Source organism: Zeus faber, assembly GCF_960531495.2.
Source record: "Zeus faber genome assembly, chromosome: 19".
Lineage (NCBI taxonomy): Eukaryota > Metazoa > Chordata > Actinopteri > Zeiformes > Zeidae > Zeus > Zeus faber.
In genome coordinates, this window is record NC_137206.1 from 5221499 (window position 1) to 5242188 (window position 20690).

General features: G+C 45.4%; 1 protein-coding gene across 1 annotated transcript in view; it reads left to right on the forward strand.

Moving 5' to 3' along the window:
• Nucleotides 1–6183: 6183 nt before the first annotated feature.
• Nucleotides 6184–20690, forward strand: part of apbb1ip (amyloid beta (A4) precursor protein-binding, family B, member 1 interacting protein) — a 29844-nt gene continuing 15337 nt past the window's right edge. Inside the window, exons 1-5 of the mRNA XM_080020103.1 lie at nt 6184–6230; nt 15168–15227; nt 16777–16864; nt 17371–17666; nt 19519–19596. Of these exons, the coding sequence (XP_079876229.1) occupies nt 15168–15227; nt 16777–16864; nt 17371–17666; nt 19519–19596 (522 nt within the window). The 5' untranslated portion in view covers nt 6184–6230. The remainder of the gene's footprint in view (nt 6231–15167; nt 15228–16776; nt 16865–17370; nt 17667–19518; nt 19597–20690) is intronic.

Below are 20690 nucleotides of genomic sequence, written 5' to 3' on the forward strand. Positions count from 1 at the left end.
GGGGCAGAACGTCTGTCCGTGGCATTCCACAAACCTAATCAGCATCAGGTTTCCACAGCCACAGATTAACCCTTCACCCTCCCTGTCCCTTTCCGCAGAAAGCAGGGAAACGCTCTTTAAGTCATACATTATAACATACCGGGGTAGTATTGTTGTTATTTCTAGGAAGACTTTGCAATAACTTGTGTTTGCATATGTTGAATTATTCGTTAATGATCAATTATATAATAATAATAATAATAATTATAATAATCACAATAATAATAATAATAACAATACTACTTACACTACTACTACTACTACTACTACTACTACTACTACTAATAATAATAATAATAATACTAACAATAGTACTACTACTATTACTTCTACTACTAATAATACCAACAATAGTGCTACTACAACTAATAATAATACACTTTATTTAACACCTTTCATACATAACATGCAATTCAAAGTGCACAAGCAGGCGAATTGCGGTGATAATAACCAAAGAAGCAAAACGCATTTGATAAAATGAATACGATTTTTTTATGAAATGTGCTCAGATCTATTTTTGCCTTTTTCCTCACACAACAACAATAATACATGACAGCATTCCTCCATGATGTCCCAAACTCTATTTCCACACAAAAAAATTGCACCCAACAAATTGGATTGACAAAAAAGTAAATGTACACAAAGGCAGTGAATCCCACCATCATGGTTATCTTATAATACACAACTAATGGTTTGAGAGCTGTAACGGAGGTTTCCCCCGGCGCTCCGAACCACCTCTCCAACACCAGAGCTTGAGAATTTAAAACAAATAACAGTAAAAATGTTAAAATGATGAACTTTCACCGGCGACCGGGCGTGCGCCGTCCATCTTGCCGGCCGTCGACTCTCTTGTGACCCCGCGGTCGTCCGTGAGTCTGGACGGACGTCGGTGTTTTGTTTTGGTTTTCCACGCATCCCGGGTGTTGGGACAGCTGCTGGCGCTCAAACCCCGAAGGAGCCTGTGCGTCCCAGGCCGAGCGGGCCCCCTCAGCGCCAGACGCCCGGCAGCCTGGGCCCCGCCGACAAAGGCCCGTCTTTGGTTTGCGAGGAAAAGCCCAAAAAGTCCAGGATGTCAAACCTGCAGCCTGCAGTCTGATCAACCGTGGGAGTGCGTTTGTTTGGACCATTTTGGAATCGCATGCGACACGGTGTCCCAGTTGACATTTTGGCACGTTATGTTACGTGCTTTCAAAAGCAGCCAATCAGCGCTTATCAGGCTTTAAGTGATTAAAGTGGTAATCCATGAGATTATTCTGTCGCGTGTTGTGTTAAAACCCCCCCTGTGCGGGGGTTGGCGGGGCCCGCCGCCTTTCCCGTCGGAACGTAAAGATGTTTGAGGGAGCCACAAAAGAGATCGTGGCCGTTGAGCCGCGTGGGGCCGGTGTTCACGCATTTTAAAGTGGGGAACCGTGAAGTTACTCTGTTTCAAAGGACCCCAGATTTTAAACTTTCCCTTGGCTTGCACTTCATGCAAAACGCCCGTTCAATGTATTCACATTCAGTATGTGCTCCTATTTATGCCGTTCCCATTGTTGGTGGCGGGGTCCGCCTTTTCCGGCAAGAGTGCAAGAATCAGTGGTGCGTGTGCAAGAAGTTAAAGACAGCCGTGGTGAATTCGGTAAAGCAGCGTCGATAGTTGTGGCCAGGAAACCGTCAATATGGATGAACATTCACGTAAGATATGCAAAGATGTACTCCACTACTGCAAATGACCAAGAAAAACCCCCCCAAAAAAACCCCAAAAATCTATGGATGAGAAGAAGCAACACTTTGGGGAAGAGAGAGTGCGTGTTGTCTCAGACGAGGGGGAAAAACCCTGCTGCTGAAATAACACAAATGCAGTTTCAGACGGAATTCTGGGACTTGTAGTTGTAACCCACCCAACGCGGGCCAAGCGTTGGATTTCCATACCGTGCAATTCCCTCGATTCCGCGGCTTTCAACAGCAAATAAAAGCAGCTGAGGGGAAGTAAAAAAACAAACCAAAAAAAAAACGCACACAAAGTAGCTGCAGAAAGACAAAAAAAGTTCCTCCGGCTGTTTGCCGGGTTAAACGGTTGCACCTTTGTTTTCTCTGTGGGGGGGGGGGGGGGGGAATAATTGTGCTAACACGGCTCCATGATGTCAGCACATGTCGCACACCACCCCCGCCCAGCACCACAGCCGCCGCCGCCACCACCCACGCGGTGATCTGACGTGAACTGCCACTCGCGGTGCAGCGCGTCGCCTCTCGACAGAGGGCACCACAGCTCCCCGGCGCCGGCCCACAGCCGCACGCTTCATCGTTTTTCAGCTTTCCTTTCAGCTTTTGTCATCATCACATCGTTTGCTTGCTTTTGCACAAAAAAAACCCCTCCCCGGCCCGCCGAGCGGCGTGGAGTAGCACATGATTTAAAGCGGTAACGCAGCGGAGAGACTAATGGTTTTAGAGCATGGCGTCCACGTCCAGCCCAGCCCTCGCACCTCCTAGCATCTGGGGCTGGGTGGGGCTTCAGGGCCCGGCACGGAGGGGGGTTGTTGCTTTTTTCTGTCAAAGGTTTTTTTTGCCATTTTCCATCAAAAATTCCATTTCCACCAAATAATAGCTGGTGACGTTTCCCTGCATCCACTCCACCTGCCCAATTCAGATATAATTCATAATTGATCCACTATACACCCGTAAAGATAACTTATCCTGCGCATATGATCGCATTTGTATATTCTGTCTCGTTTTATCTATTTGGCAATTTCTGTTTTGTATTTTTCGACTGTTTGTGTATATTTGACGAAAACAAAATCACTTCACTTTTTCCTCTATTTTATTTTTATTAAATTTTTTTCAGACCTGTTAAGCTTTTTTTTATGATAACATTCCTGTAGCAACGTACCAAATGCACCTGGCGGAACAAAATCTCGTTCTGATTTAATCAGTCACATGATCCCACTCGCGGACTCACTCAAGGTCATGTGGCGGCCACGTTTTCGGGTTTTGTCAACGTGGACTCAGGGGATGCATTTAGAAAACACCTTTAGTCCGTTAAACTTTGTTGAGGTTTTCCCTTAACTCCGACATCTTAAATTTCCCAATTTTAATTGAGAACAAAAAGTGGGGGAAGTTGAGAAAACGTCCCAAAATATAGATGTTGCCAACTGAGGCAAGGTGGCTTTCGTTTGTTAAACCTCCATTTGCGAGGGTTTCTCTTACGATCTACACGCTCATTCCTCGATGATAGATTTTTAAAAAAATCCCCAAAAAACCTAGTGGGTGTTACAAAATGAAGCAATTTTTGAACTTGCTCCGCTGACCTTTGTATGTTTTTTTTTTTCGTCCACTGTGAAACGTCTTAAACGAAGCATGGTTATCCTCTTTCGGGCTACTTTCACATCCCAAATATTTCACTCAACTTTAAAGTGGACTCGTCGTGCAAACTGAGAGGGAGGAAGTTAAAGGTCCCATACTTTGCTCCTTTTCACCCAGTTAATATAGCTCCCTGGGGTCCCCAGGACGACGTCTTTCTTGCCGAGAATACGGCTCAGATGATGCATTCCATCCATTGTAACGTGCCTCTAAAAGCCTCCTGTTCTCCAGGGGCTGTTCCTGTGTGTGTGTCACTTTAAACGCCCCGCCCCCCAGCTGCTGCCCTGGGGGGCGGGGCTCTGCATATCACCCCCTCGCGCGCGGGGCTTTATTTGCTTCACTCAATCAGGAAACGGAGGAAATTGATTTCCTTGAACCAATAAAAACACACCGTTTTTATTGGTCTTGTTCGGATGAAAAGCACAGCAGGGATCACTCGGCTTCGGAAAGGTCGAAAATACGGGAGATTCACCGGAAAACATTTCCGTGGGAGGAGAGCGGGAGAGAGGGGTAAAATACGGAAGAAGCCCAGGAGAAACGGGTATGCCTCGAAAACGACCAGACCAAACACACAACGCAGTTATTTTTTTTTAATATTTACACTTCCCCCGTCTGCAGTTTTGTCACGGACACGCACAGATGTGAATTCATCCTTGTTGTTAAAAGATTTGTGCTGGTTCCGTGCAGCCGACAGAGCAGTTCGCCTGCTTGGATCTTAGCGCCGACATACGTAGGAAGGCGTCGCAAATCCGAGCGGCTCGTCGAGTCACGCGTTTTCCGAAACAGGCAGCTCGCAACGGACCCACCGGGTGGTCTTGTCTCCCAGTGGGCGTGTCGCCAGGCCCCATCAGAGACCCAAAGCTCTGAAAAAGTGAGATTTTCATAACCCGGGGCCCTTTGAAATGTCCCGCACCGCCAACCACACTCAGCTTCGTCTTTTCCACCGGGCCCAGCTGAATTGATCACCGCTGATAATCAAAAAAAAAAAAAGAATGTAAACGCAAACATCCCCGATCCTCCCTGCGCCGGTGCTTCGACGAGTCTTTTTTGGGGGGCGGCGAGGTGGATGCGCAGCGCTGCGACAGCGGTGGGCCTGCGACAGGAAGCAGGACGTGCGGCGATCTCAGCCTGAGCCTCCCAGGGCGACTCAAGGAGAAATGCAAATAAACAGCCTGCGCGCTGCGATAAGGCGCGGCGGCCTTTTCACAGCCTGACACCTCCCCTGTTCCACCCCCCCGGGAAAAAAATGGCCGTGCGCCGCGACACCCGTGCCCGTCAACTTCCAACGGACGAGGCTCTCGAGATGTGGCAACGATTCCGATTCAGACCCAGAGTCGGAATCAGAGTCGGTTCGTTATTCCGTCGGGTACATTTGCATAGGAGGGATTCACCACGGTGAGCATCGGTGCGGCTCCCTAAAAATGGAAAATTTGCATTAGAAGTTTCATTCTGAAAAAAAAAAAAAATTGAATTAAAAACAATCGAAATACAATAAAAATTCAAAATAAAATAAAATACAATAAAATATAAACAAAAAGCCAAAAAATACAAAACAGAAATCGTCAAATATCTAAAACTATACGTAATACACAAATGTGATTCTATGCACGTACGGTATACGCTATAATAAAATAAAATGATGCTATTACTATACGTGCATCCAGTGACATAGGCACTGACAATGTCCTTAAATGTATTCGAACCATATTTATGAATTCATGGACTTCATAGCTTTTATTAGAGGACACGGTTGCGCGGCCTGGCACGGCACAGTGCAAGGCTCCGTCCTGACCTGCCTTACTCCCAGCGCTCTCCCCGTACCTGCAGTAACTCACTTTCAATGAGGTGAATTATTAACCAAAACCAGATCTGAGCAGAGTCAGCACTTTAATACTTTATATATAGCCTTTGTTTTTTTTACAGAGTTTCTGCCCTCACCACCCCCACTCCCCCCCCCCCCCCCAAATACTATGACTCACACAGATATCAAGTCACGTCGTCCTCCTCGCATTGTTTTTAATCCCTTCTGCTTAATTGGAGGATTAAGAGGAGACTGTATTCACTGTCCCACTTTGGTTGTTTTGCTTTCAGTGTCGTCTTTTAAAGCACGTTGTTACCTTGTTGGCCCCGTAAAGTATTGTTCATAGTAATACAATATACCTACCTACCCATGCATTGTTATCCATGCCTGTATAACTGTATAAATATTCACTAATACAATATGTATATTGTGTATATTTTTGTAAGTTTGGCTATTTTTATGTTTTTTTTTTGGCAATTTTTTGAATAACTGGCAATTTTCTTAACTTTAGATTTGGCTAAAATGTTTTTTGGCTATTTTGTATATTTGGTTTTTTTTTTCAGCCTGTTCTTTCATTGTCTGCCCTGCAGTGAACCAGTCCCTGCCACAACACATTCCTTGTGTCGTATACATTATGGAATTTCACCTTCTGATTGCAATATTCATATGGTTATTTGTTCTTATTGTGATTGTTATTATGACTCCGCTGTTGAAACAGCGCTGGTTACAGCTAGTTACAGATAAGGTGGTTGTATAGTAGATGGCCTGCGCTGCCCGGACAGGAGTGTCGTGAAAATGTGGGTGGAATGCTCTGACAGGTCTGGACCTGAACTTCCGCATCGAGCAGGAAGCTGAGTAACAGATCACTGACACACATGCAAATCAACACACCCAAAACTGCCCGCATGTGGACGGTGCCGCGCTCTGGAGTTTAATTGGTTTAAAAAAAAAAATCAAAAAATAAAAAAGGGAACTTTTTCTTTGGTCGACTTGGTTTCCACGGGGCGCTCATCCAGAAAGTGAGAAGCCAAAAGGGACCCAAACATTGTCAAAGGTGAGTAAGAAACAAACTGTACCGTGTTGCTGAAAAAATGTACAAAGAAAGTGGATGGCTGACTTGTCACTTCCATAGCAGTGAGTAGTGCGTACTAAGTGTGTAAGAGTCCAATTATTTGTTTATGCTGTTTAAACAAACCGACCACATTGTGCATTGGAGAGCGACTGAATAGATTGAGCGTGAAGTTCAAACTGCAAAGAATCAGCAAAACTCTGAAGCTTCCTTCCATAATTGTTTTACTGAACACTCCCGTGTGATAAGCCACCTCGAGTGTTTCCACTACAAAAGAGTATAACAAAGGATAATTACTATAATCAGTCACCAGACATTTTTGGTTGCTTGTAAAATTGTGTTCCCATGTGATATGTTGTCGGGGTCAGTGGTCGTGCAGTTGTGTCTGTGGGCAGATTTTTATGCAATTTTAGTGCTTTTGCTGTGGGAGTTGCCCTTTGACTGGGTGGACGCTCTAAAAGTGGACTGCTGTGTGACTCAATAACCACACGGAACCGGTGGGGTAGGCACTGTGTTCTAAGCTGCCACAGCTGAAAGACTTGTGACGGTGCTTTTGTTGATGTTCGACACGTCTTGTGCAGCAAATGAAAGTGACTTGGAGCCAAATGACATGCGATCATGTAAACCTCCTAATGCTTTCCATAACAAAGCACTTGTTTCAGCTGTATTAACTACGGGAAATGTTTGAACGAATAATGCAAAGCGTTCTAGGACGGGTTCTGGAAAGGTTCTGCAACCTAGACCTCCTGAAGGGTTCTAGAAAGGTCCTACATCCGAGACCTCCTCAAGGGTTCTAAAAAGGTTCTACATCCTATACCTTCTCAAGTGTTGTGGAAAGGTTCTACATCCCAGAACCCCTTGGCTTCTACATCCTAGACTCCTCAAAGGTTCGAGAAAGGTTCTACATCCTAGACTCCTCAAAGGTTCTAGAAAGGTTCTACATCCCAGAACCCCGTAGGTTCTTCGTCCTTGACGTCCTAAAGGGTTCTAGAAATGTTCTACATCCCAGAACCCCTTGGGTTCTACATGCTAGACCTCTCCAAGGGTTCTAGAAAGGTTCTACAAGCTAGAACTCCTCAAGAGTTCCAGAAGGTTTCACATCGTAGAAATCTGCAAGGGTTCTAGAAAAGGTCTACATCCTAAAGCTCCTCAAGGGTTCTAGAAAGGTTCTACAACATAGAACCCAACGGGTTCTACACCCTAGAGCTCCTCAAGGGCTCTAGAATGATCCCTCACCCTAGAACTCCTCAAGGGCTTTGGAACGGTTCCACATCCTAGAAGTCCTCAAGGGTTCTAGAACAGTTCTGGATGGTTTCACCTACTATTACAACACGAGGCTGTTGACAGTCAAATGTGACTTTTATTTCGAATTGATGTGATTCTTTTCATGGAGGCTTTTACAAAATGTCACTGTAATGTCAAGAGAGAGAGAGAGAGAGAGAGAGAGAGAGAGAGAGAGAGAGAGAGAGAGAGAGAGAGAGAGAGAGAGAGAGAGTTAGAGAGAGAGTGTTTGTGAAAGGCTGGAACTTGCCGTTGATCCACCTGGAGGTGTTGTTGGTCACAGCTGTGAGGGGGCAGGCCCACGTAACCACCCCCCGGTGACGTGCTCACTTCCACCTACCCATAAACCCTTTGACGGGGATGGTAGCTCAGGCGGTAGAGCTGGTGGTCTAGTAATCTAAAGGTTGCTGGTTGGATCCCAGGCTCCTCCTGCTAGCATGCTGTAGTGTCCTTGAGCAAGACACTTAACCCCTAATTGCTCCTGATGGCTGCGTCCGTCTGTGTTTGAACAATTGTAAGTCGCTTTGGATAAAAGCGTCTGATCAATGTAATGTAATGTAATGTTGACAACCCTGTGATGTTTCACAGCACCGATCCAAACACGGCATCCTCAGCACTGGCGCGAGTCCTTTTGAAAAATATGAAACAAGGTTTTAGGCGAAAAGAGCGTTCCGGAATAATTCAAACCATCTGCCGTATTCATTTAGCTCGGGCTTTGAAACCCTCCTTCGGTCTGATCTTTTGGGGAACAACGGTACGGCAGCGTCACAGCCACTGTCGTACCGCCGCCGATGCGCGGCTCTGCTCCCAGTGCGGCCACCACCGCCCCACAGTGCAGCCTATTGTTGGTACAGTTGTATAAACAGATCTGACTGAAGACCAATTTGATCTGATGAGGAGAGGGAGTTGTCTGAGAGGATCTTAGCCTGAGCGCGTGCGCGCGCTGTTTTCTTGGATAGAGCCACTTAGGGTTGACGTCTGGTTCCCATTTTCTTGCGAGAGGGTTCCACATGTCCACTCTCGGAAGGAATGTTCAAATCTGTACCTCTTTTTTGGTGAATGTTCTCCAGGGAACAAGCAAAAGTCCCCCCGTGTGCGTCATTGTCGCAAGGCAGCAGGGCCGTGCCGCGCCTACAGCGGTTCGATTCCGCAACGGCCACAGGCGACCTTTGCGGAACCCGTTGAACAAGCGTATTTTCGAATCTTAAAACAAATCACAGCAAATCACACTGTGCAACTCGTAAACCGTAAAATAACACATCATCAAACAAAATCAAACGCATCAAACTAAACTGTTCTATTCCTGTGTGCTTCACCTTCTCAGGGGCCAATCAGTGTCTTCAATTTGGTTGCCTGTGGCAACCATGGTCAATTATCGCAGAAAACCGACACCGATTCAGGGCCCATTCTTCAGCGGTGTCAATGCCGCACTTTGAAACAGCTTTGGTCACGACGGCCTTCAGCGGCAGCATGAACTACGCAGAGGGGGCGACGCCGAAATAAATCTTCCAGAATTCTCTCCACGAGTGGTTGCCAGGTTTAGCCTCGCGTCTGTTGCACCGCGTTCCGCAGGGTTCACCCTTTTACTGCTTCCACGGCTGTTTGCTTTCACACCCCACGCCGTTCACAGATCCCGTACTCGCAGACCGAAGGAGGTGGCTGAGCGACGCAAGGTCACCGGGGCGAGGTTGAAGGTCAGGGCCGTCACTTTGGGGGTTCATTACCTTCTACTTTGAGGGTGGCAGCGATTGAGATTGAAGTTCGATTCGACGGCCCCCCCCCCCCCCCCCCGGGCTGACGAGGCCCGGTGTGTCTGGCGGCTCCCTCTCACTCCCTGGGCATCGACGGGTTTTAAGTGAAGGACGGGAAATGAATCCCCAGGCGTCTGGAAGAAAGAAGTCTCGCTCCTTTTATACGGGATATCAGACCAAGACAGAGTTCAAAGTAGACTAAACATTGTACAAGCTTTTACTAGTATTCGGGGCGGGGGGGGGGTTCCATTTGGGATTCTCGGTTCATTTTGATCGGCTTATGATAGACTCATTCTCCCCCTAGTGGTAGAAAATTACACAAACCGTATCTGGGTTTTTTTAGGCGTCAGTCATGAAACGATGCGGAAATTTTGAATCACAGTATTTGTGGTAATATTTACTGGTGTTTTACGTACGAGACTCCCACAGTCGGTCCGGAATCGGGGGTGGGGGGGGTGGATTTACACAGTGAAGTTGGTAATTAAAACATAATTAGTTTGCATTTTACATTTACATTTAGTCATTTAGCAGACGCTTTTATCCAAAGCGACTTACAAGGGAGAATAACATTCAAGCCACATTGCGACAGAGACATTAGTGTAACAATAAATACTGCTAAGTAGTGCTAAGTAATTGTAAGTTAGGAGAGGAGGTGCTCTCTGAAGAGCTGGGTCTTTGGCATTTGTTGCATTTGTTTCCAACCCTGAACACTATCTGGCAAAAGCCCTATTTTTGAAAGCTGACAAAAAGAGGGGCAGGGGCGGCGGCGTTGTTACTTGATTTCGACACTGCGGGGTGGAGGAAACTCAGGCTCTCACCACTTCCTTCTGCTTTGGTGCAGAGCAGCCGTTTTGGCGAACGGGTGCAGGGTGAGAAGTACAACCAAACAAAACGACGTGTGTTTATTGTGTGACTTATGTGCACTAACAAAAATATGCATGTACGCGGCAGGTATCAGTCCCACCGCGCTTTTTACATTTCAGAGCTTTTAGCGAGCTCTGGTTCCCTCCGCTTGACATTCCGCTCGAGAGGAAGGAGGCCTAACTTATTTAAGATGATTGTGCGTGCGCACACGCGCACGCACACAGACACACACACATGCGCACGCACACGACACACACACGCACATGCACATGCACACACACTTATTCGGTGGAATTGGTCACTTCTCAACCAGCCAAAGTACTCATTGCGAGGCAGTACTTTAGAAAAGACATTTCATACCCAGAAGGCGTATACAAGCAATAAAAGGTAAAATCCCGAAAACAAATGAACACGTATTTCACGATAAATGACAAAATATTTCCACCAGACAGATCTATACAAACTCTTTTTCCTTTTTCACACGACAACCACCCACAGCCACAAATCAAATATAGATATAGGTGGTTTTCAGAATCATCGAGATGACGTCGATGTACAAACAGCCTGAACACATTTTTGAAACATTATAGTGAATCAAAATATGCATGAAATAGAATATTTAAAATCAATTATACATGCTCAGTGTTTGTAAATCACTTGAAATATTTGGATTATTAAGACTTTCATATTATGAGGACACAACATGGCGTGACCTATTAACGCTGGTGGGTGTATTGGGTGTAATATATTTTTATCCTTTTAGAGCATAGATGCATGCGCGCGCGCACACACACACACACACACACACACACACACACACACACACACACACACACACGCACACACACACGCACACTAACATGGGTGCACGTTCATAGAAACACAAAGGCACATCGCAGATTTTCCTTTTACACAAGATAGATACACACTCACGCACAAGCAGTCACACACACACACACACACACACACACACACACACACACACACACACACACACACACACACACACACACACACACAGTCCAACACTACAACAATATTAATCCAGTCCAAGTTCACATGAGAGACCGTGGACAAACATCACCCTGACTGTGTGAATTCCTCTTCGGAAACCACCCACCCACTCACTCACTCACTCACTCACTCAGCGGCCTCGACTGCAGAATCCAGTTTGACTCATTTCGGCCCTTTCCTGTTTTTATTTTTATCTCCCCAACAATGAATCTAAAGGGTGACGAGAGACATCAATGCAGAACGATATTTTCACGTCCAATTTACTGCAGCGGCAACGGCGGCAGGGGGAGAGAAAATAACAAAAAAAAAAAACGAGAGAAACACGAAAGTTAACGACGAGACGGAGCTTTAATGGCCGATCATTAGCGATCATTCAGACTGATTGACTGACTGGAGGCGTCGCTATGCGTCTCAGTCACAAACACATCCTTTAAAAGTGCCCCTCTGGAACAATGGAGAACAAAACCCCCACGGAAAATGTGCGAATTCACCATGTGTCGCTTTGGATGGAGCACACACACACACACACACACACACACACACGCGCACACGCGCACACACACACACACACACACACACACACACACACACACACGCACGCACGCGCACGCACACGCACACGTGTGGATTAATAATTAGGAAAGGAGCCTATGAAAATATTTGCGATACTTCATACTTCATCATACTGACACTGTGAGAGAATGTGAATACATTTCGGAATTTATTCCTATTCCCCGGGCACGAGCCATCGCATTCCCCCACAGAAACACAAGCAAGGGCTTTGTTTTGACTGCATTCTACCAAAATGAAGCTTCACTGAATATGTGTGTGTGCGTGCGTGTGCGTGCGTGCGTGCGTGTGTGCGTGCGTGCGTGCGTGCGTGCGTGCGTGCATGCGTGTGAGAGAGTAGAGCAATTACCAGAAATCTCAAGCCGATCCTCTGGAGTTGTTGGCACACATCGATCGTCCGCCCCTCAGGGCATGGGCTCACTCGATTGAGATATTCCGTGTCTAATGGCGGCGATCTGATCCCCATTCCATTCTTTTATAGAACCAAATTGGGGGTGGTGGTGGGGGGGGGGTTGGGGGTCTGGTTCGGTGCCGGTCTGGGCGTCTCGAACGATGGATTAGTATCGAATGATGGAAGGATGAGCGAGGATGTGAGAATCTGAGATGAAGAGCTTGTGTTTGGGTTGCTAAATAGAGTTGAATCAAGTTGCGTTAAGTATTCCAGTATTGGGGCTGTATGTGATACCTTCACACTCAAAATCAGACCGAAAAAACAACGACTCTAAAGTCTTTCTGTCACGAGAGTCACCTTGCAAATTACTAACATTTGAGTTTTAAAAATTGTTTTTGACTGGTGGGTTAGAGTTACAGAGGCAATGCCCTTCACTTTGAGTGCCTCTCGTGCCTGTGGATGCAAGGATTATCTCTATTTCTCTATTTCTATTTCTATATCTCTATTTCTCTATTTCTCGTTTATATTATGGGTATGAGTCTTATTTACTTATACTTGGGTAATTCACTTCTTTATTGCTTTTACTTGTAATTAGGTACAATATTTGGCAAGTAACGATTGAGTAAAACCTTCCATCTTTGTATCTCTGCTAATCTTCAGCCGTCATGGTTGTATTTTAAATAACCAGATTATGTAAAATATCGGAATCTTCTTGTGGCAGTGGCGCCTGCCGCGCGCAGACGCAGGCAGAGATGTTGCGAACACACCAGGTTTTTGTAGAGTGGGCAAGATGTAACAAGCCGGGAGCAGATGGCCACATGTCATGACGGAGCCCCCCCCCCCGCCGTGTGTGTGTGTGTGTGTGTGTGTGTGGGGATGGGTGACTTACCTTTGGCTCGTTGATTGCTCGGGCGGGCAACAGGCGTACAGCCACCCCCATCCCGGGGCCCAGACAGACGTGGCTGCTAAAACCACACCAGCACCCACACACGCACTTATATATGTGGAAACGCTCTTCACACAGCAGTTCATGGTCACTAATGTTCATCTGTAGCAGCCTGATCACGTCTGTATGTGTCAGTGAAATTTAGAGCTGTGAAACCCCTTAATGATTTTGTCAGAAATATTTCACAGTATCAGGCCCCTAAAAAGTGTTATAATAGTATTGGGGAAGCGGAATTAGCCACAGATAGACCAGACACTCTACTGTGATGTAACTAGGAGCTGTCCAGTCGTGAAATTGGAGGGTTGAAGCAACTTTCTCGCACTGTGTTTGGTTTTGGTTGGGGATAGGACGGCTTGTGTCATGGCGGAGCGTTGAATGGCAGTTAAATAGCTCCATACTGTAATAATACCACAAAGTAAGTCGAGTCTGGACTTCTGGATTTGCAAACCTTTGATTCTAAGGTGTGTGAACGGACACAGCACAAGATCACCAGGAAGTAAAACGGTCAATTTCCGATTAGCCGGGGAGGACCTAGGTTTCATCCAAAGGCCCCTGGTTGGTGCATTGTTGAAATAACAACGACAACGCGCCACTCAGAGTCTGCATTCAAAATTCAACGTGGCATCAGTTTCGTGAGCTAATAAACGCTGGCTTCAGATCAGATCCTGAGTGCTCTATCTCTCTGTCTCCCTCTCTCTCGCTCTCTCCTCAGAAGTACGAGCAAGACACAACAAGTTGAGATTCTGCATACCAAACTTTTCCATCCTTCTATTTGGTCTGTGGAGCGGTTGGGCAACATAATGTAGCCTGGGGCTCCGTTTTTGATTCTGAGTACACAAAAAAAATTCGGGCATAAATATATCCCCCCAGGTCCGGTGAAGCACAAAAGTTAAATTAAATGGCAGGAAACAGTAGCGAGACACTTTTTAGGCCTCTCTAGATCTCCACAGCAGTAAGAGACACGTTTTAGGAAGAACCACACGCTCATGTTGACTCATCGATACGAGTCACGTCAAAGGAACATTTTGCAAGTTTTATTATTATCTTATGTGTCGGAAGATCGTGACTGAAGCTTAATGGGAATATTAGTTTGAGGCTCAGCTGAAAAAGTTGCGTACAGCTGCAGATAATAAACGGCCCCGGTGGCCGTCACAGATCTGTTCATCTTCAAGTGATCTGACTTTGATCTTCAACAATATCTCCGTCCATTTATGTTGTCAGGCTTGTACAAATTGGTGCGAAAAACAACAAATACTGTCTATTTCTATAAACACATGAGTCACTGTGGCAGTTTCGCCTGCCACACGCCACACGCCACACGAGTAGCGTTTCCAGAGCCCTCCGCCACAGAGAGACAGGCGATGGGGTTGAAAACCCACCAGTTTAATTGCAGAGAGGGGGCTAGGTGGAACAAGCCCGGAGCAGATGGACAGCATGTCATGACAAAGGCTCCTCTCCTGTGTGTGTGGGGATGTGGGTTTTACCTGTTGCTCGTTGATTACCCTAACGAGCAACAGGCGTACAGCCACACTGATCCTGGGCCCAATTACCTAGACCCAAGACGGGTTTGGCTAATTAAACCACACCGCCCTCACACTACAGTTACATCATTTTTAGTCTTTGGGGTTTAGATCAATAAATGAAATTGTATTTATAGAGCGTACTTTGTAGTTATGCAGTGCAATCGGCTATACATGGGAGGTAGTCCACAGGAAGTGCATAAAAAAATGAATTGATCAAAAACAAGATCAAATAGGGTGAAAACTAGTGGAAAACATATATGTTAAGTAAGGCCTTAAGTATAATTCATGAGAAAATGCTATCAATTACAATATGCAGATCTTGTAAAGAAAATAAACTCTATTTAGTAGTAGTCCACCGTATTTTGAGTCTATGTAGAAAAAACACATCCTAATATAAAGGAGACTAACACAACATATAAGACTTGATGACCTTTAAGTTAAAATGACATGTTTTTATAGAAGCACTGAAATGTCTTGAACTCACTGTTTTGCTCGTCGTTCGATATAAATCTGTGCTACTAATTATATTCTGTATTTATCCCCCATGTGACATTGAACACTTTGCTTGTTTCCTCCAACCAGATGGACGACATTGACGCCATGTTCAGCGACCTGCTGGGGGAAATGGATCTCCTCACGCAGGTACGTCAAGTCAAACAAACTCACAAAATAGATGTGCGCGAAACGCCCACACTAAAGTTTCGGGTTCCAGAACAGGATGGGCAGTCATCTGAAAATAATTTACACCATTTTTAACAACTCCATATCTGGCAGGAGCACAAAGCGAGGAATGGTACACTAGTGAAAGTGCTCATGTGACCCTAGCTCATAAAAATAAAAAGTAAAAAAAATTTTTTGGACAGGATCCTCTGTGTTTTGGGCTAATGAGTCACCCATGACGCATACTATAATACTTTATTCCATCCAAAAAGGAAATATAGTGTTTATGCTATTTGGGGGCACAAATGAGACCGCCCTTGAGTGTCTCTCTGGTGTGACATCCAAGCAAATCAGCCCATTATGGCCCAGACGTGGCTACATAAAGCTTTAGAGAAAGAGGGGATTTTGGCACACAGAGCACATTTTAGAAAGTAAACCAATACATACCTGCAATCATGGGGTTAATCTATCTGTCTGTCTGTCTGTCTGTCTGTCTGCCTGTGTGTCTGTCTATCTATCCCTCTATCAATACAAACTACAGCTCATTTGAGTGCAGTCCAGCCAAACATTTTGTCGCTCTGAAAATGGGAATTTGAAGGGAGTTCTCAAAGTTATCAGTGAGCTTGATCCCTTCTGGAAGCCCTGTGTAGAATAATGATAATAATATAATAAAAAGTCTGGCAGGGGAACTCCCTTAATATCTTTCTTATTCATCTATTTATCAAAGGTGTATATAGATCCCCCAAACCCCCCAATGTAACACCTTCCTCCAATACCAACAGGCAAGCAACACATGGACAGCACATTTACCCCAGATTACCCAGGGTCCATTAATTCCCAAAAGTGATACCTTAACAGCCATTTAAGTAGCATGTCTACTTAAGATACAGACTACAACAGTTCCAAATCCCACCGTCCATCACCAAGACACTATAATGTGACGCTCTTTGCGGCCACCTAACATCCATAAATTACACCCTCTTTTAAGAAGGGAGGTCAAATGGCAAACATATAAACCAGACAGACATGGCCCTTTTTTGGGGGGTAGTGGGGTGAAAAAAGCCCCGCTGGTCACTTTTGATGTTGTTTTTCCAGCTACAAGACAGTTTAAATCATGTCAATTTTGCCAGGTCAGCTTGTTATTTAACATAGAAGTCAAGTTGCGGTGTAATAGTTCAATCCAGATGCCATGTAAACATGTTGATTTCTTATGTAATCACAGGGACAGCGCTGTCAAAAAATGTTGTTTCAACCAAAGGCACAGGGCTGCACTAAATTTTCAGGTCATATACAAGAAAAAATGCAAGTTTTTGTGAGTCAAAATAGTACTGTTAGACACGCATCTATTTTAAACAAGTAGACATTTCACGTTGAGCTACAGCATTTTTCAGAGAATGTGTTGTGGATTATACTATGACTGAGCCCTCCGGCGGTTTGAATGCTCTATCGCAAACTCTCGCGGTTCGACAGAAATTGCATTCATTCTCTTGTATACACAGACCCTTGTTCATTCTCTCTGTGTCTCCTGCAGAGTCTCGGGGTGGAAACGGTGCCCCCGGCCTCTCCTGCCAGCACCTCCAAAGAAGTCAACTTCTCCGTCGGCTTCACAGACCTGAACGGTGACTTGGGGAACATTCATACATTCACAGGCCCCGCAAAGTCTGTGCAGTGTTAGGAACACCAAAGGAAACTGGTTGTTTTTTCGCGATGGCAATCGCTGCAGAGCACCAGTTGCAGTGACGGGGGAAAACGTTTTATCCATTAACCAGAAAATTACAAAGATTATAATCACAGGCAGAACTGGCACTGGCATAAAGAGGCTGATAAAGAGCATTTTACTTTTACCTCTGAAGTGTAACTTGGCTCCTGTTCGTTCTCAGCTTTCAGACAACTGATAAAGATCACTTTACATGCTAATTTGGCGCCTCTGGGTTTATATGGACTGTAAAACAAGCAGTGCTAATGTCAGGGTACTTACGGGGTGGAGTACAGCAAGACTCCATACAGCCATACAGACCCAGTCCCTGTTGTTAGTGTAGGGTGTACACCAGTATTAACGTAGATACAAGCCGTTGATATGTCCGTGAATCTGTGTTTCTCTGTGTTGAATCTCTGACACGACCAGAGTCTCTCAATGAACTGGAGGACAACGACCTGGACGCCCTCATGGCCGACTTGGTGGCCGACCTCAATGCGACCGAGCAGAAGCTCGCCATGGACATGAATAGTATGAAGACACCGTCCCCGACCCCGGGGAATCTTGCGCCGCCACCCCAGGGCCTGAGCTCCTACCCTGTTCCCGATCCGCCCTGCCCTACGCTACCGGAGAGAAACAGTGGCAGTAGCAACGCTAACGCCACAGCCTCCCCTACGGCATCCCTGACACCACCTCCACCCCCGCAGTATGCTAAACCCTCCATGGTGAGTCACCCAAAACACACAACCCTGTCTGGCATCCTAGATGATGATGATGCCTCTTTAAACGCCACAGTATGGAGATTCCCAGGCCACTCAAGGCAGCTGACCTCGGGTTTGTCGGTGGAACTTCGGCCAAGGCTGACATTTGTACATTGAAGGCGGAGGAATACTTAAAAAGGAGTATAACTTTTCGTCCAAAAAGATGTGTTCGGAACAAGAGAAGTACAAAATGACGCAGTGATTTGGGTTCTTTCTGCGTTTGTCGGTGCAAGTTCCCACGACAATCTTCAAATCCGCCAAAGCCACAGACGACTCCTCTCGCTGACGCATTAGTGCACCTTTCACCTCCGCCATTGTTGTTTCGCTGTTTTTCTCTCTTTCTGACAATTCTCTCTGGAAATAGGAGTCTTGGAATCACTCTGCGCCCTCTAGTGGCTTGGAATGAAATAAAGACGTAAACTCAGTTCTTATTTTCTTGAGTACAGTGTTCTGGGACATGTTCTCCCGGTGTTCTTACGTCTTTTGTTCTTATGTCTTTTAAAGTATGCCTCCGCCTTAAGTTACAAAAAACGTACTTACTGGTGGCGGGATAGTAGATCTGGTTGGGGGTTATGGTCGCCCCTGACGTAAACGGGACCTCTGAAGGAGTTGGAAAAATGGGAAATTGTAAAATGAATCCATTTCCTCCCAGCAAAAACAAAACCTAACAAACCAAAAAAGGATTACCCAACGTGACGGCAGTAACAGATTAAAATTCACTTTAAATGTGGTAAAAAAAGGTTGAAGGGGAGCACAAGGCGGTCAATGTTATTGCCCTTTGTCAGATCACTGTTCCAACATGGAGGCAATATACTCGGTATCCATGTCCGGTCTTCACGGCCGGCCTCTATTCAAATCAAATATATATATATTAAAAAAAAAGCATCTGAATATCTCGTCAAAGTATTTATTTTGTCTGACTGGAACTGGGCACCGACTGACTCATGACCCGAAGGCAAAAAAAACCCAACAAAATGGTTTCGGGACCATTCGGTGCAGAAGCATCTGGTTCAGTAACATCACCTCACAGGGCGACGGAGCAGAGATCCTGTCTGCTAGAGATCAAACACGCTCGGCCTCGAGACGGAAACGGTAACAGAATCAGCACCGAGATGTAGAGATGGTGGGAGAGGAGCGGTGTGAAGCTTATTGCTGGAGCAGACCTTGTGACCTCACGCATGCGAGACGAAAACACCAGGTGTTCCGTCTCCAGCCCTTCCTCACCACCATGAGGAAGAGGGTTTCACATAGTAATCAACACATTGATTTGTGGCCATTCTTAAGGCATGGCATTGTTTTCTTAAGAGCAGACGCCTGGCTTACCCTCATCAACTCTTGTCCACCTCGTCTTGTCTCCTTTTGTTTTAGGCTAATGGATAGTTATTGCTTTTTGGGCTGTTTAGAAGTTATTGTCACGTAATTATTTGCCCACGTCGACATCCTGGAAGGGGTGCCCCTTCTGAGGGTTCCCTATTGGGGTGTTGGGTTTTTCCTGGCCTGCCAGAGGGGGAAGGTGTCAAACTATTCTTGTGGACTCGATTGACATGTGAAGCCCTTTGAGACTAACTTGTGATTAAGGACTATGAATACATTTAAATTGACTTAAAGGAAAACTCTTGTATTTTAACCTAAATTATTTATCATTGGGTGTCAACCCATGTGATTGGCATCGACGCACATTATTCTTCGACCCCGATTCACCCATTCTGCAGAGCTATGTATTTTAGCTGTAAGATGGAAAATGATGACAGATGTATGATGTACACTACAAGCTTATTTAATGTCTTAATGAGGTATCATTGATTGTCTCGTTCAGGAGGAAATTGAGGCACAGATCAAGGCGGACAAAATCAAGCTCGCGCTCGAGAAGCTCAAGGAGGCCAAAGTTAAGAAGGTAAGCGAAACAAACACCCTCAAGGTGCCACCAAAAACCAGTGGTGGGCAAAGTACACGACTCCATTACTTGAGTCAAAGCATAGGTACTCCTGGTCAAATATTACTCCAATACAAGTGAAAGTTAAAGTATTGCAGTACTTGCTTTTAAAAATACTTAAGTGTTCAAAAGTACATTTTCTTTTCGATGTCAATGCATTGTTGTATTGTTGGCACAATGCATTTACAGAAGCTAATGACTCTGAAACAACCTACTCAATGCACTGACAGTGATGAAGTTGGTGCGTGGGAAACAAGTGCGTTACCGCCACCAAGTCGACTTCTTCAGCAGTTCTGGAGCAAAGGCTGCTTCAAATTGAACTGTTCAAAAAACGGAGCAGGCACGACAACGTAGGAGGAGTACTTTGCTGTGATTATTTTTTTCTCCTGTGACAAACAGCGTTTGGCCGATCGTATTTTTACAAAGGAAAAGAAAATAAATCAGCTGACTTAAAGCTATGAGGCGCTTCAAAGAACGGGAACCTTCATGGAAATGTAGTGGAGTCAAAAGTACAATTTGTCTTTCAAATGTAGTGGAGGAAAAGTCACAAGTTTCCAAAAAAAAAATAAAAAAAAAAATAGATATTTAAGTAAAGTACAGATACTCGAAAAATGTACCTAAGTACAGTGCTCACATGTACTTCGTTACCGTCCAGCGCTGCCAAAAACCACAGGCAATAGAAAACAAAACAGGCTTTGCTGCACACAGCTGTCTGGAAGTCATTGTCAAAGAGGCACAAGCTGAACATAGGAGGCCTCTTTCTTCCATGTCTTCTTGGAGCGCCATTAATCACGGTAATAGATGTCTCCTTTTATCCCACCAACTAACTGCAGGATAGTGCAGTTTCTGCGCTGAGTGAAATGTGGACAGCTTCTCATCTTCAAAGCAGCGCGGCAAACTGCACATGTGGTCAATGCATGTGAAATTACACGACACCACCCTGCAATTCTTCACAAAATTCGACGTAAAAAGCCATTCGCCGTCGTGACAGATGCGACGCAATCACCGATTGAAAATCGCGAAGCCGCTGAGTTCTTCGGCACCTGCCTAGGCCA